Below are 13,314 nucleotides of genomic sequence, written 5' to 3' on the forward strand. Positions count from 1 at the left end.
TCCATACAGACAAATGTATCAAACAAGTATTATGGGGAAGAGCTTTGGTGTTGGCCCTAAGCAAGGCTCCTTAGAGACCCTGGAAAACAAAGGTCACTGGAAGAAACCAGAATACGGAGGAAACACCTTTCATAGTCCCTGAAGGGGGACGATTTAGACCAGGACATTTCCCTAAATTCTTGTGTAAGAAGTTACATCTGTGGTTAATTAAGTATGTTTCCATTACATGCATCACATAGAGATAAAGGGCGAAAGCAATGAGTTGCATTCCCTTTGGCTTCTGAATTTTCTTTCATCAGAATGAGTGGCTGCCCATACAGTCTTCATTTATCTGACTTTTCAAAAGGAAAGCATACATTTCTCAGCCTGTTGTCTGCCATACTTACCGTTCCCCAGAGAAAAGATCAGAGGTCCTCAGAATGCTTACCATACCCACAAAGATGTTTCCTGCCACAGCCAGGGTCTCTGTGGCAGTGGTGCCCATGGTGATTTGCAAAAACCAGGCAATCTAAAGGGATGCAAACACCCAAAACATTAACATTAGCAGAAATCTCAGAGTGTATCCAGCAAAACCCCTCCTCCGTTAACATTGGTAATGAAATTAAGGCCTAGAGAAGAAGAGTGATAAGGCCGAGACCACAAAGCAAGTTACAAACAGATCCTGGACCAAAACTCACGTCTCTTTGCTTCCAGAAAAAATAAACTAAAACTTAGTATGAAATGGTAGCTCAGCCCATTTTTTCTCCTTGCTGTGCCCGTCAGCCTGCCCAGGGCCTGGTCCTGACCATCTGATATCAGGCACGCTTGAAAGAGTGTGCTTTTCACATTGGTTCTAATACTCGAGATGTGAAATATGAGCCTTATTTCTCAAAGTAAGTATCTTCATGCCTCTTGACAGATCACACGATAAAAGCCCACCTACTGACTGTGTAGCAAATGACTCACCTTCTGAACAACCCACTGCACAAGGCCCAGGTAGTAAAGGATGGACATCACACATCCAAAGAAAAGGATGATGGGTAAGGCCTGTAATGAGAATGATGGGGCAGGCAGTGAGATCCTACAATGAACATGCCATAAGCAGACTGTGTTTCAGGCGTGTAAGATAACTTCCCATCATCCCAAGTGCAGATGATACTGTATAGATACTCAGTGGATATTTAAACACAAGCTAGTTTAGGAATAAATTTTAAGCGTATTACAAATTTATTATGCCATCAATACTAAGCCACAAAAAGATGTTTTCTGAACCTTCCTCTCCCACCCCTATTTCATTCCAATTTCAGTATGGCACTGAACGAAGGGCAAGAGATTGACGCTGCTTCCTATATGGATGGGATCAAATCCTCTTCTTAGGGTCACTGGTATACAGACAGTCTGATTTCTTGGACATACGTCTTCATCATCTATTTTATCCCTCTTCCCACCCACCACCACTGACCCTCTTTCTTGCTCATGAAACAGACATGACCTGGAAAGCGAAGACATCTTTGACCAGAACATCCCCAAAAACAAAACTGGAGCCAGCCACTGTATAGCTGAGGAAAATCTGAAAGAAAAAGAAGAGAGAGATAACAAGAGTGAAGTCATGAAAGACACAAGGAAAATAAGATCCTCCTCATGTATGACTAGGACCTACTGCTGCTACTGAAGTTGGCCTCCCTTTGACAGCATGGGAAGCAGGCTATGTCCCTGTGAACTCAGTGAAGGACAGAGGACTCAGCAGTTCAGTTCTCTTCATTCCTATGCTTAGCTATACCCCCATGTACTCTCTCCTTTCCTACCAGATCTCCTACCACCATCATTAACAAGACACAGTGTGATCTCATGCTTTCCCCCAATCTCCTTTCTCTAGGGTTTGCAAAGAGCAGTGCCCTCACACTTGATTTCTCATACCTGAACCTGTTCTCCCAGCCACTGAAATGCTTTAAATCCAGGATCAGTTCTGATGACCAAGAGCCCGAAGACAAACTGAAGACCTAGGCCCCAAAGCACTGCCCTCCAGGACACCTGGGACCAAAAAGAACATTATTACAATGTGAGTTCTAAATCAGACCTGTTAATTACCTGGCTGGTGTTTTAAACCCAGGTACATGTACTCTGGAACCAATCTAGGATGTTAACAGTAAATGTGGGGTAAGATGGAGTAGAGAGAATGTGGTACAGGGCAGTGATATACAAAGAGCCACATACATCTATATGTTTTTTAAACTTACACCTACAGGTTAGATCTCACACAGTCAGACACACACACACACATACATATAAAAGTATCATAAACCAATACTGTAATATTACTATGTGCAGTACAAGTTGATGCTCTACTGTATTCTATTTTCTTTCTTTCCTTCTTTATTTTTTGTTTTGTTTTGTCTTTAACACTGGCCTGCATCCATGAAACTGATATCAAAACTCAGTTTGAAAATAAGTGGTCCAGGGCCTCTTAGAACCTTAAACTTCACTTAAGAGCAAAATTATCAAAGGAGAAAATTCCAGAGATTGTTAAGAACTTAGTTCTATGCCTTTGTAATCAATACTTGGCACATGTGCTTTGTATTTAATAACACATGGTCCTTGGCTAGGTATTACTATGCCCACCCCTGCATAACCCATACTCACTGCGCTATGGTGTTTGGAGCAGGCAAAGAGGATGATGATGAACATGCAGATTCCCGCAAAGGAGATCAGCTGCTCTGGCCTTTGGGCTGTGTCCAGAGCCAGCCACAGGATAAGGCCAATCAAGGAGACTCCTGCTAACACCCTGGGGAGGGAATTTCAGGATCATGCCATCAACTCAGTGAATGAATAAGAAATAATCAACTTAACTCTAAAAAACAGAAATTCATTAAATGGATAAATTCATCAAAAGGATAAACACAATAGGTTAGACACAGACATGTCTTTAGAATCATTCGTCTGGTGGTTTCCCAGTTACCACCTCTCCCCTCCCCTCAACTCTTTTACTCACAGATGGAAGCTCAAAGAGTCCAATCTGAGGACATAAATCTCATGACTTCCTCAATCTATCATATCAGTAACAAAAAGACTTATTCTTCAAGATTGCTCTAATGCAAAACCAAAATATTTTAAAAAGAAGAAGGAAAAGTCCCTCATGGATCTCCACCCAGTTTCCAATCACTTGAAGGGGCAGAATAAAGGCCAAGCCACAAATCAACGACTTGTGGCCTTATGGTCCCTTGATATACCAAACATGCACAGTCAATACACAAACTAGTCTCAAGTCTGAGCGTTGGAGTCATTTCATTTTAAGGAGTAAGAATTAGAGGGCAAATCACATGTGAAAAGAAAAGAAAACCAAAACACACACACACTGTCCATTGAGATGCCGCAGGAACAACAATGACAACAGGACAGATGACAGGTCAGGGTTGAATATTGGGACTGTTCTCTCTGTGAACTCAAAGTGAATTAAATCTGGCTTCCAGAATCTATCTTGCTCATGAAGAAAGTACTTCAGCTCTATCTCTTCAGTGTCAAATAAATCAATGATCCAAAATTTAGGCTGTAGTCTGGAGTGTTTCTCCAAATGATCAGTGTTGCAAACATTCTTAGCAGCTATTTTCTGTGCATCCGTTGGACAAAAGGCAGAAAAGAGGAACATACAGGGAGTCTGAAAGTCATTCTCTCACCCTAGGTCTGTGATCAAAGGACACGTGCACGCCACAGTTAGTTAGATGAGCTGTGGCTGCTGTAGCATTCAGTTCAGTATACACTAAACAGTGCTAAACTCTAGGGAATTATAAGACACCTGTGGGTGCAGGAAGTCTGGAGGACTAGAGGAGGAAAAGAGCATAAAAAGTATCCAGAAATTAAAGGAGAAACACATGATCACCAAGTCAATTTGACAATTTAATGCAGCTATAAGACTCTTTGCCTTGATTACTTCTGTGAAGAGGAATATGGTTTTTCTCATTTCTGACACCAGCCCTGACAATAAACAGACTAAAACCCTTCCCTGAAATGTAACCCTTCCTGACCTACAAGCAATATTAAGATAGGAAATTGTAAGAAACTGGACAAAGTTCAGTGCTCAGAGGCCCACTGCTATTTGCTCTCTGAGCCTTGGTTTTGTAAAGTATAGGAGAACTTTTCTCAGACAGATCAGAAACCAGGAAAGGAGGAAAAGGGTAATGGATTGGGGTTTAAGACAAGTTGTGGGACCAGGGATATTGAGATTATCTTACCATTTCATCCAAAACATCAGGCGGGAGTTTTCAAGGGGCTTGAGACATCTTGTCAATTTTTCACCAAAGAGCCTTTTCAGAAAGCGGTGAACCAGGACCAAAAGCACCAAACAGGTGAGGACGAACAAGGCCAGTGCCCTATGGAAATCCAAGATGCAAGCTGCCAGGAAGTAGGCAGCATAAGCTAAAAAGAGAAAGTACAAAGTAAGGATAAGCAAGGCAGAGACCCTAGGAACCAATGAAGACTGAGTCATGAATGTCTGGGTAAGGCAGGAAAAACCCTCCAGCGACCTTACCACCAGCCCTGTCAGACTGAGCTGCACTTCCCAACACCAGGGTAGATGGCTAGCTGTTTTCTTGGGGGATTCCAAGGAGTAACCAACTTAGTTTGAATGCTGCATATTTTAATTTGTCCCTGATGAAATCTCATTCCTTTCTATTTTATCTGGTATCCTCTTTCTATTCCTTGGTATGGGCTTGATCAGCACCTACTTTTATGCACTTAAAAAATCATCTTTTCTCAAAACTTTACAGCCCCAGTCATTTTAACCTTTCCTCTTGAGCAAAGCCATGGAAGCAGGCTATTACTAGGAAGTACAGCTATATTGTCCTCATTTTATGGCTCCCTGACTCACCCCAAAATATAATTTTTATTTTCACCATCCAAGTTGCCTCTAATATTGACATCAAAGCCCCATACATCATTGACAGCATATTTTAAACAGAGGTTTCCTATCTGTTTTGTTTATTTGGTTGGTTGGGTTTCTTTGCTGTGTCTCATGGCTTGCAGGATCTTAGTTCCCACACCAGGGATCAAACGTGGGGCCCCAATAGTAAAAGTGCTGAGTCCTAACCACTGGACTGCCAAGGAATTCCCAAAAGGTTTGCTATCCTTTAGAAACATTTTATATCATTGGTCTTATCAGCAAACCAGCAAATAAGTAATATATACTACAGGCTTTTTTCATAGACTATAAGAACCACGCCCTTCATCTACTCAAGACACTAAAATAGAGACAAATCCAGATGCTTAGAAATATTTAAGTCTATTGAATACTACATTTTGAAAAATAGCTTATTCTCAGATTTTACTTATTCCTAGAAGTATAACTCTATACATTACAATTCACTACAAGTAGTTAAGAGCTATACATCATATAGCCCTTTAGATCAACTTATGAATAAATAGCTTCTTTCCATCTAGTAGTAGTCTTGACAGAAGGTCACGCTTCTGAAATGACTGTGTCTCTCACTTTGACAGGTTCTCAATACCTTACCCAAACACAGCAGGCTCAGCAGGATCTTCTTGAACAAGCCAGCATGTGTTTTACAGAAATTTCTTGCCCTGGTGAAAGGCTGTAGGGTCCTCCTGATGAGAATCCAAAAGTGAAGATAACAAAAATTACTACATCCTGTTTGTATCAATTCCCAGAACTTAGATGGTCCACCCTGAGAAAAAGACAGTTTCTCTTAAGAAATTCATCCAGGGGAGTTAGGCAGTGTTTCAGCAATGCCGAAAAGGCTGGGTCAACCTTGCTAATGGACAGCAGCTCAGGATATTCCTACCCAGCCTGGACTAACAATATCCCTGATATTGTTAGTCCAGGGGAAGAGCAGGAAGACACTCTTGGACCTTGCTGTTCTCTGGAGACGAGGGACTGCTCAGTTTCCAGATTCAGAAATGGGCCTATCATTCTGAGAGAAAATAAAAACCACACAAATTCACAGCCCTAAACAGTCAATCAGACATGCACTGATGGACCAGAAGGAAAACACTACCATCCCCAAGAATCCCACCCCCAAGAATCTCTGGCTGAGAGGACCTGAGAGGAGACATCCAGCAAGTAGGTCTTCTCAAGTTTAATTTAACAAACATTTATCTAGTGTTTTCTATGTGCTGGACTCTTTCTAAGAAGTTAAAAAGTAGTAACACATTGACTCCTAATAAGAACTCTTGAAGTGGTTACTATTATCATTCCCATTTTACAGATGTGGAAACTGGAAAGCAGAGAAGTACCTTTCCCAAGGTTGTGGAGGTTGTAAGGAGCATAGACAGAACATAAACTCAGGCAATGTGGATTTAGAATCTGAGCTCTTAACCATCTTTCTATGCTGCATCTTACCTAGGCCCCAGGCTCACCTGTCTCTGCCATTCCTAAATGTCCTCAGCACACTGGAATCATATGAGCATAAAGCTCTAATTTCCATATTCTCAGAAGATCCAAAGAAGATGAGCCCAGCAAGAAGGTCTCAATTGGCCATCATGCTGAGATAGAACAGCTTAGCCAGGGGTGGGACCAACCACTAGCTCCAAATGCCCTGGGGACTTGGCTCACAGACTTCTATGTTCTATGGCTGCCTCTTCTATCTAACACACTCCTCTCTCTTTCTTCTCCTTTTTCCTTCTTTCGTCAGGGAGTCCAACACTATGTTAGTTGAGTAAAGTGTATATTATCAGATATAGGTAAAGAAGAAAATATTCCTTATCACTCCCTGACTAAATATTCCTTATCACCTTGCCATCATCTTATGACCACATTTGATCATTTCCTGAGAACTACCAGAAATCAATGAAGAATACTCATTTCTGCAAAACCCATGAACAATCTGATTTGAGAACATCAATTTAGAACTGAACTTCTGTTTTAAAAAATTAATATTGAAAAAAAATCATAAGGGACATTTCAAAGGAAAAGAGAAAATAAGATCTCAGTTTCTTTTAAACCAACTGAGAAGCAGTGCATAGAGGTATGTACACAAGTACATCTTGCTTGGCCCATGATCTTGCTAACACAGCCAAGCTCTTTATATAACGGTTCAGTTTGAGAGTTAGTAACTGTGTTATATCCAGAGGCTGAATTGAGAAAAATAATCTTTCTGGTAGATGGTGACCCTTGATACCTTGTCCATAACTTGCTGTGATGTCTGTACCCACTGATAAATTCTCCAGGTGTGTGTATGGAAGGCTTTCCAGACATGGACTAATAATAACCTTCTCATTCACATGCTTACTGCCTGCAGCCTCAGGTGACAGCGTGAGAAAGAGTAGTGTAAGGATGTTAGGTAGTGCTAGCTCAACACTGCACTAGTGGGCACCATAGGTCAGGGCTAGCAATAAGAGTGTTCATGCATTTTTCTCAGTGACCCCTTCTACAAGATGTGGAAACTCCCCTTCAAAAAATTCATCTGACTGTTGGCAGAGGGGCCGTGGGCAAATCCTTGCTTGCCCAAGCTTGAGGTAAGAACCAGAAGGTAGGAAATGAGTCAACCCAGTATCAAATGATGGTCTGAGTAAAGGGCAAGGATTCCAGTAGAAGTGACCGGAATCTCTTCAAGGAGTCCAAAGTTTCCATTTGATAATAGCGAAGAGTTCAAGATGGTGGAGAAGAAGGATATGCACGCATCTTCTTCGAGAACACCAAAATTGTGTTGAACAACCACTGACAGGAGAACACTGGAACTCACCAAAAAAACAGATACCCCATTTGATGACAGCATAAAAAAAATTGTACTGGGTACCACTTTGCCAGATTCAAAGTTGTGCATATTAACTGGTTTAAAACTGGATGTGCAAGACTGTTGGATAGTGTTGCAGAGGAGTTCAAGAACAGTTACCAAAAGTGCCCAAGGGAGAATGGTGACTGAGAAGCAAAAAGGCTGTTAACAAACCAAAGTGGAAAGCCAAAGAGGAGTTGGAAAACCAGCAAAGGCAAGAGAAAGGTCTCTCAGATGGAGGTCAGCAAAGCTACAATAGAGGCAGAGACTCTGTGTGCCTGGGGATGACCACTGCTGAGAACCATCAGCCTAGGTAGAGTGAGAAGGGAACTTAAATCAGAACACAGATGGGCTTAACCGATCAGCTGTGATGGACGTGTTGCCTTGGAAAAGAACTCTCTCTCTCCACACAGGACCCAAATTTTTACTTGATGTGTAATAAAAAGTCAGATTTCTTCACACTAAGAATAGAAATTCAATGCCAACAGTCCAGAAAAACAAGAGGGACCTAGTTAGTGCCATTTTCAACCAGCTATTCTACCTAGCCTCAACTTCTTCCAGAGGTCTTATGCCTCCAAGTTAGAGGTAGCAGGGGTGCTGAAAAGCAGGAGAGTCTTCCCAGTAAGACTCTCTCATTAGAGACAGTCCTGACTCTCTCCCCAGTGGCCTTTGTGGGCCAGACCTTTAGTTTCATTGTTAGAAAAACTTTCTCTAGGTTTCTATCATACGATTAATGCCCATCATGGAGTCCCTATGCTGTACAAGCTGTCCCTATTTATACCTTCTTTTAACGATTTCAGTAGGAATTTGAGGACAAAGGAGCTCTGGTTCATTCAGCAGTTGAATTCATGTTCAGGTTCTAATGAGAAAAATAAAAGAAAACTGAAGGGGTTGGGGGAGGAGTTCCCAGCAAGGATGGGCTGCCTAAAGTTCTTCACGGAGGACTTACATTGACATGCAACTTAGTCCACCCAAGATGTCCTTTCATACCTCCCTCCCAGTAGCTTGTGCAGTTCACTGCTGCTGCTGCTGCTGCTGCTAAGTTGCTTCAGTCGTGTCCCCACTCATTTATCTTGCCATTCCCACCCATCCCTGTCAGGCTTACCACCATCCTCCCAGGAAGTCAGAGCAGTCACTCTGATAGGGCAGCCAGAAGAAACAACAGACTTAGTAGGAGCAGGTGGGCAGCTAGGAGGAAAAGCGAAAAGGAGAAATGATCAAGAAGGAGGCAAGGTTGACGACATTCAGTGATGTGTAAAATCAGGTTGCGTGGTAAATAAGATGGCAGTAAACAGGTGACTGGTTCTGTCTGAAAAAGCCATTTACAGGAGAGTGACGAGATGAAAATAGAATTGCAGGGGACTAAGTGAGTGTGAGCATATACGGACTACTTTAAAAAAAATAATAATTGCCTCCAAAGGAAAGAAAAACCAGATACTATTTAGTAAGTACTTTTTACCAGGTACTGCAAGAATCTGTCAATCACCCACCCCCCAAAACCACAAGGCTAATATTATGCTCATAAGTGAGGAAACAGCCTGCTGGCAGAGTTAGAATTTAAAACCCACCTCTTTTCATTACCCCATATGACTTCTAATTAGACACATGAGACTGGAATACCAGAGGGAGGGACCATTCCAGAATTCCAAAGTTATAACTGCTAGGAGAGTAGAGGAGAAGGAGCAGGTAACCATGCCAGTGAATGTCGAACAAGCTTTCACAAGAAGAGGACAGATGAACTGATTTGAAGGTAAAGGGGAAGGTGCTTGCCAAGGGGAGACGTTGCAGGGAGTCAGAAGAAAAGGCTGGGGTACCTCAAGAGGAGGAAAAGTATCCTTGAGTGAGCCTAGCATTTTGAAAAAACAATATGATTTACTGTTGCTGAGAAGCAGGGAGCATGTGGACAAATGGTGGGAAGAAAGCTTGTAAAGAAAACAGAAGCCAGGTCATTTAGACTTTGTCTTGTAGAAAAGAGAGACCCACTGAAAAATTTAAGCAAGGTAATAACATAGGCAGGCTTCCCCTTTGGCACAGTGGTAAAGAATCCACCTGGAATGCAGAAGAGGCAGGAAATGCAGGTTCGATCCCCTGGGTCAGAAAGATCCCTTGGAGTAGGAAATGGCAACCCACTTCAGTATTCTTGCCTGGGAAATCCCATGGACACAAGGGCCTGGCGGGTTCCAGTTCATGGGGTCGCAAAGTGTCAGACACGACTGAGCATACATAGCAGAATAACAGAAGCAGATACGCATTTTCTAGACAGATGCAAAAAGGCAAATTGGTTGTCTGAGAAGGCCTTACAAATGGCTGAGAAAAGAAGAGAAGTGAAAGGCAAAGGAAAAAAGGAAAGATAAACCCATCTGAATGCAGAATCCCAAAGAAGAACAAGGAGAGATGAGAAAGCCTTCCTTAGTGATCAATGCAAAGAAATAGAGGAAAACAATAGAATGGGAAAGACTAGAGATCTCTTCAAGAAAATTAAGAGATATCAAGGGAATGTTTCATGCAAAGATGGGCACAATAAAGGACAGAAATGGTATGGACCTAACAGAAGCAGAAGATACTAAGAAGAGGTGGCAAGAATACACAGAACTATACAAAAAAGATCTTCATGACTCAGATAATCACAATGGTGTAATCACGATGGTGTGATCACTCACCTAGAATCAAACATCCTCGAATGTGAAGTCAAGTGGGCCTTAGGAAGCATCACTACAAACAAAGCTAGTGGAGGTGATGGAATTTCAGCTGAGCTATTTCAAATCCTAATAGATGATGCTGTGAAAGTACTGCACTCAATATGCCAGCAAATTTGGAAAACTCAGCAGTGGCCACAGGACTGGAAAAGGTCAGTTTTCATTCCAATCCCAAAGAAAGGCAATGTCAAAGAATGTTCAAACTACCAAACAATTGCACTCATCTCACATGCTAGCAAAATAATGCTCAAAATTCTCCAAGTGAGGCTTCAACAGGACGTGAACTAAGAACTTCCAGATGTTCAAGCTGGATTTAGAAAAGACAAAAGAACCAGAAATCAAATTGCCAACATCTGTTGAATCATCAAAAAAGCAAGAGAGTTTCAGAAAAACATCTATTTCTGCTTTATTGACTACGCCAAAGCCTTAGACTGCGTGGATCACAACAAACTGGAATATTCTTAAAGAGATGGGAATACCAGACCACCTGACCTGCCTGCTGAGAAATCTGTATGCAGATCAAGAAGACATGGAACAACAGACTGGTTCCAAGTAGGGAAAGGAGTATGTCAAGGCTGTATATTGTCACCCTGCTTATTTAACTTATATGCAGAATACATCATAGGAAATGCCAGCCTGGATGAAGCACAAGCTAGAATCAAGACTGCCAGAAGAAATATCAATAACCTCAGATATGCAGATGACACCACCCTTATGGCAGAAAGTGAGGAGGAACTGAGGAGCCTCTTGATGAAAGTAAAAGAGGAGAGTGAAAAGGCTGGCTTAAAACTGAACATTCAAAAAACTAAGATCATGGCATCTGGTCCCATCACTTCATGGCAAATAGATGGGGAAACAATGAACACAGTGACAGACTTTATTTTGGGGGGCTCCAAAATCACTGCAGACGGTGACTGCAGCCATGAAATTAAAAGATGCTTGCTCCTTAGGAGAAAAGCTATGACCAACCTAGACAGCATATTAAAAAGTAGAGATGTTACTTTGCCGACAAAGGTCCATCTAGTCAAAGCTATGGTTTTTCCAGTAGTCATGTATGGATGTGAGAGTTGGACTATAAAGAAAGCTGAGTGCTGAAGAATTGATGCTTTTGAACTGTGGTGTTGGAGAAGACTCTTAAAAGTCTCTTGGAATGCAAGGAGATCCAACCAGTCTGTCAGGGGACGTTCAACTTTAAGGGATCCAATATGTTGCATTTTCTTCCTTTGTGTGCCATTTCTCAAGGACTCTCTGTTCCTTATCAGTTCCTGGAATACAGGAACGAGTAAGGGTGCATGCAGTTCTCAGGACTGAGATCACGGGAAAGAGTACCTTCTTGGACTCCCTTCAGTGACTCCCTTCAGTGACTCTCTTCAGCGACCTTGTACTTAATAGACTATCCATTTTGTTGCAACTGGTGGAATTTCATTCTTTTTAACAGCTGAGTAATCATTTTACTGAAGATATATAAGCATGCATTTCTGCTAATAAAATACCCTTGTTCCACTAGAGACTTGGGTCCCCTGCGTCCTTCTTTCTGTCTCCGTCTAGTTCTTTGGAGCATAGAAGCCTACCAAACTCACTTTCTCACCCGGGCTTTCAAGACCTCCTTGAGAGGACGCCCTGTGCCTTCGTGAATGGTACAAGTATCGTGTATGGGCTTTATTGGTTTTCCACGTAACCCAAGGGATATTGCCCTTTCTCTCTCTTTCTCTCTCTTTCTTTTTGTTGACTCCAGTCCCCAGGTCCAGTCTGTAAAAGACTGCAACACCGGTCCATCCTAAAGGAAATCAGTACTGAATATTCATTGGAAGGACTGATGCTGAAGCTGAAACTCCAATACTTTGGCCACTTGATGCAAAGTATGGACTCAATGGAAAAGACCCTGATGCTGGGGAAGATTAAAGGCAGGAGGAGAAGGGGACGAGAGAGGATGAGATGGTTGGATGGCATCACCGACTTGATGGACATGAGTTTGAGCAAGCTCCGGGAGTTGGTGATGGATAGGGAAGCCTGGTGTGCTGCAGTCTATGGGGTTGCAAAGAGTTGGACACGACTGAATGACTGAACTGAACTGAGACAGATCACTGTGGAGGCAGTGGGATGGGTGACAGGCTGGGGCTGGTAAGGAAGTAACTGAGGGTGCAGGGGAGGACTGATAGGAGGTGAATGCACAGCTGTTTGAGAAAGAGGATCAACATCAAGTGGAGGAAAACTGGGATGACAAATGAGGTTCCTGTGGTGAGTGACTCAGTCAGGATGCTAACATGCACCCAAAGAGAGGAGATAGGAGGAGGAACAAACCTGAGGAAGAAATGTGAGTTTATCTATCTTTGTGTGCCTAAAGCCCAGCCCAGGGCCAGACTTAGTAGAAAAGCATCACACCTATGCTGAGAGGAATTTTATTTTAATGTTAAATATGAAGTATATACATCACATCTAGATGAAGATGTTTGGTAAGTGGTTAGATACATAGGTCAGAAGCTTAGAAGAAAGATGCAGACATCAGATGTGGCTTTATGAATCCAGACATTAAGTGTAGGAATGAGAAGAAAAGACAGTAACAGGTTCTGGAAAACAACAGACAAGAAAGAAGAAACATCCAGAGAGGCAGGAGAATGTGGAGGGTATAGTGCCATTAAAATCACTAAGTGGGGACTTCCTTGGTGGTCCAGTGGTTGAGAATTTTCCCTCCAATGCTGGGGATGAGAGTTCCATCCCTGGTCGGGGAACTAAGATTCCCCATGCCATGGAGCAAGCACACCTGCGCGCCACAACGACTGAGCCCACGAACACTGCAATGAAAGATCCTGTCTGCCATAACTAAAACCCAACCTAGCTAAATAAATAAATGTATTTTTAAAAAATCAATAAATGAGTTTCCAGAAAGGAAGGATCAGAGGGGTCATGCTGCAGAGATG

The 13,314-nt window shown here is 42.3% G+C and overlaps 1 protein-coding gene across 2 annotated transcripts in view; it reads right to left on the reverse strand.

Moving 5' to 3' along the window:
* The window catches only part of SLC28A2 (solute carrier family 28 member 2), a 59,993-nt gene that overhangs the window by 12,523 nt on the left and 34,156 nt on the right, over positions 1 to 13,314 (reverse strand). For both annotated transcript variants that reach the window (XM_081511420.1, XM_081511421.1), the window contains exons 5-11: positions 5,483 to 5,574; positions 4,206 to 4,389; positions 2,620 to 2,761; positions 1,897 to 2,010; positions 1,472 to 1,549; positions 946 to 1,026; positions 428 to 508 (exon numbers count right to left, since the gene is read on the reverse strand). In XM_081511420.1, the coding sequence (XP_081367546.1) occupies positions 428 to 508; positions 946 to 1,026; positions 1,472 to 1,549; positions 1,897 to 2,010; positions 2,620 to 2,761; positions 4,206 to 4,389; positions 5,483 to 5,574 (772 nt within the window). The remainder of the gene's footprint in view (positions 1 to 427; positions 509 to 945; positions 1,027 to 1,471; positions 1,550 to 1,896; positions 2,011 to 2,619; positions 2,762 to 4,205; positions 4,390 to 5,482; positions 5,575 to 13,314) is intronic.

The sequence above is a fragment of the Giraffa tippelskirchi genome, chromosome 7, assembly GCF_054371585.1.
Source record: "Giraffa tippelskirchi isolate mGirTip1 chromosome 7, T2T-mGirTip1v1.2.pri, whole genome shotgun sequence".
Classification (NCBI taxonomy): Eukaryota; Metazoa; Chordata; class Mammalia; order Artiodactyla; family Giraffidae; genus Giraffa; species Giraffa tippelskirchi.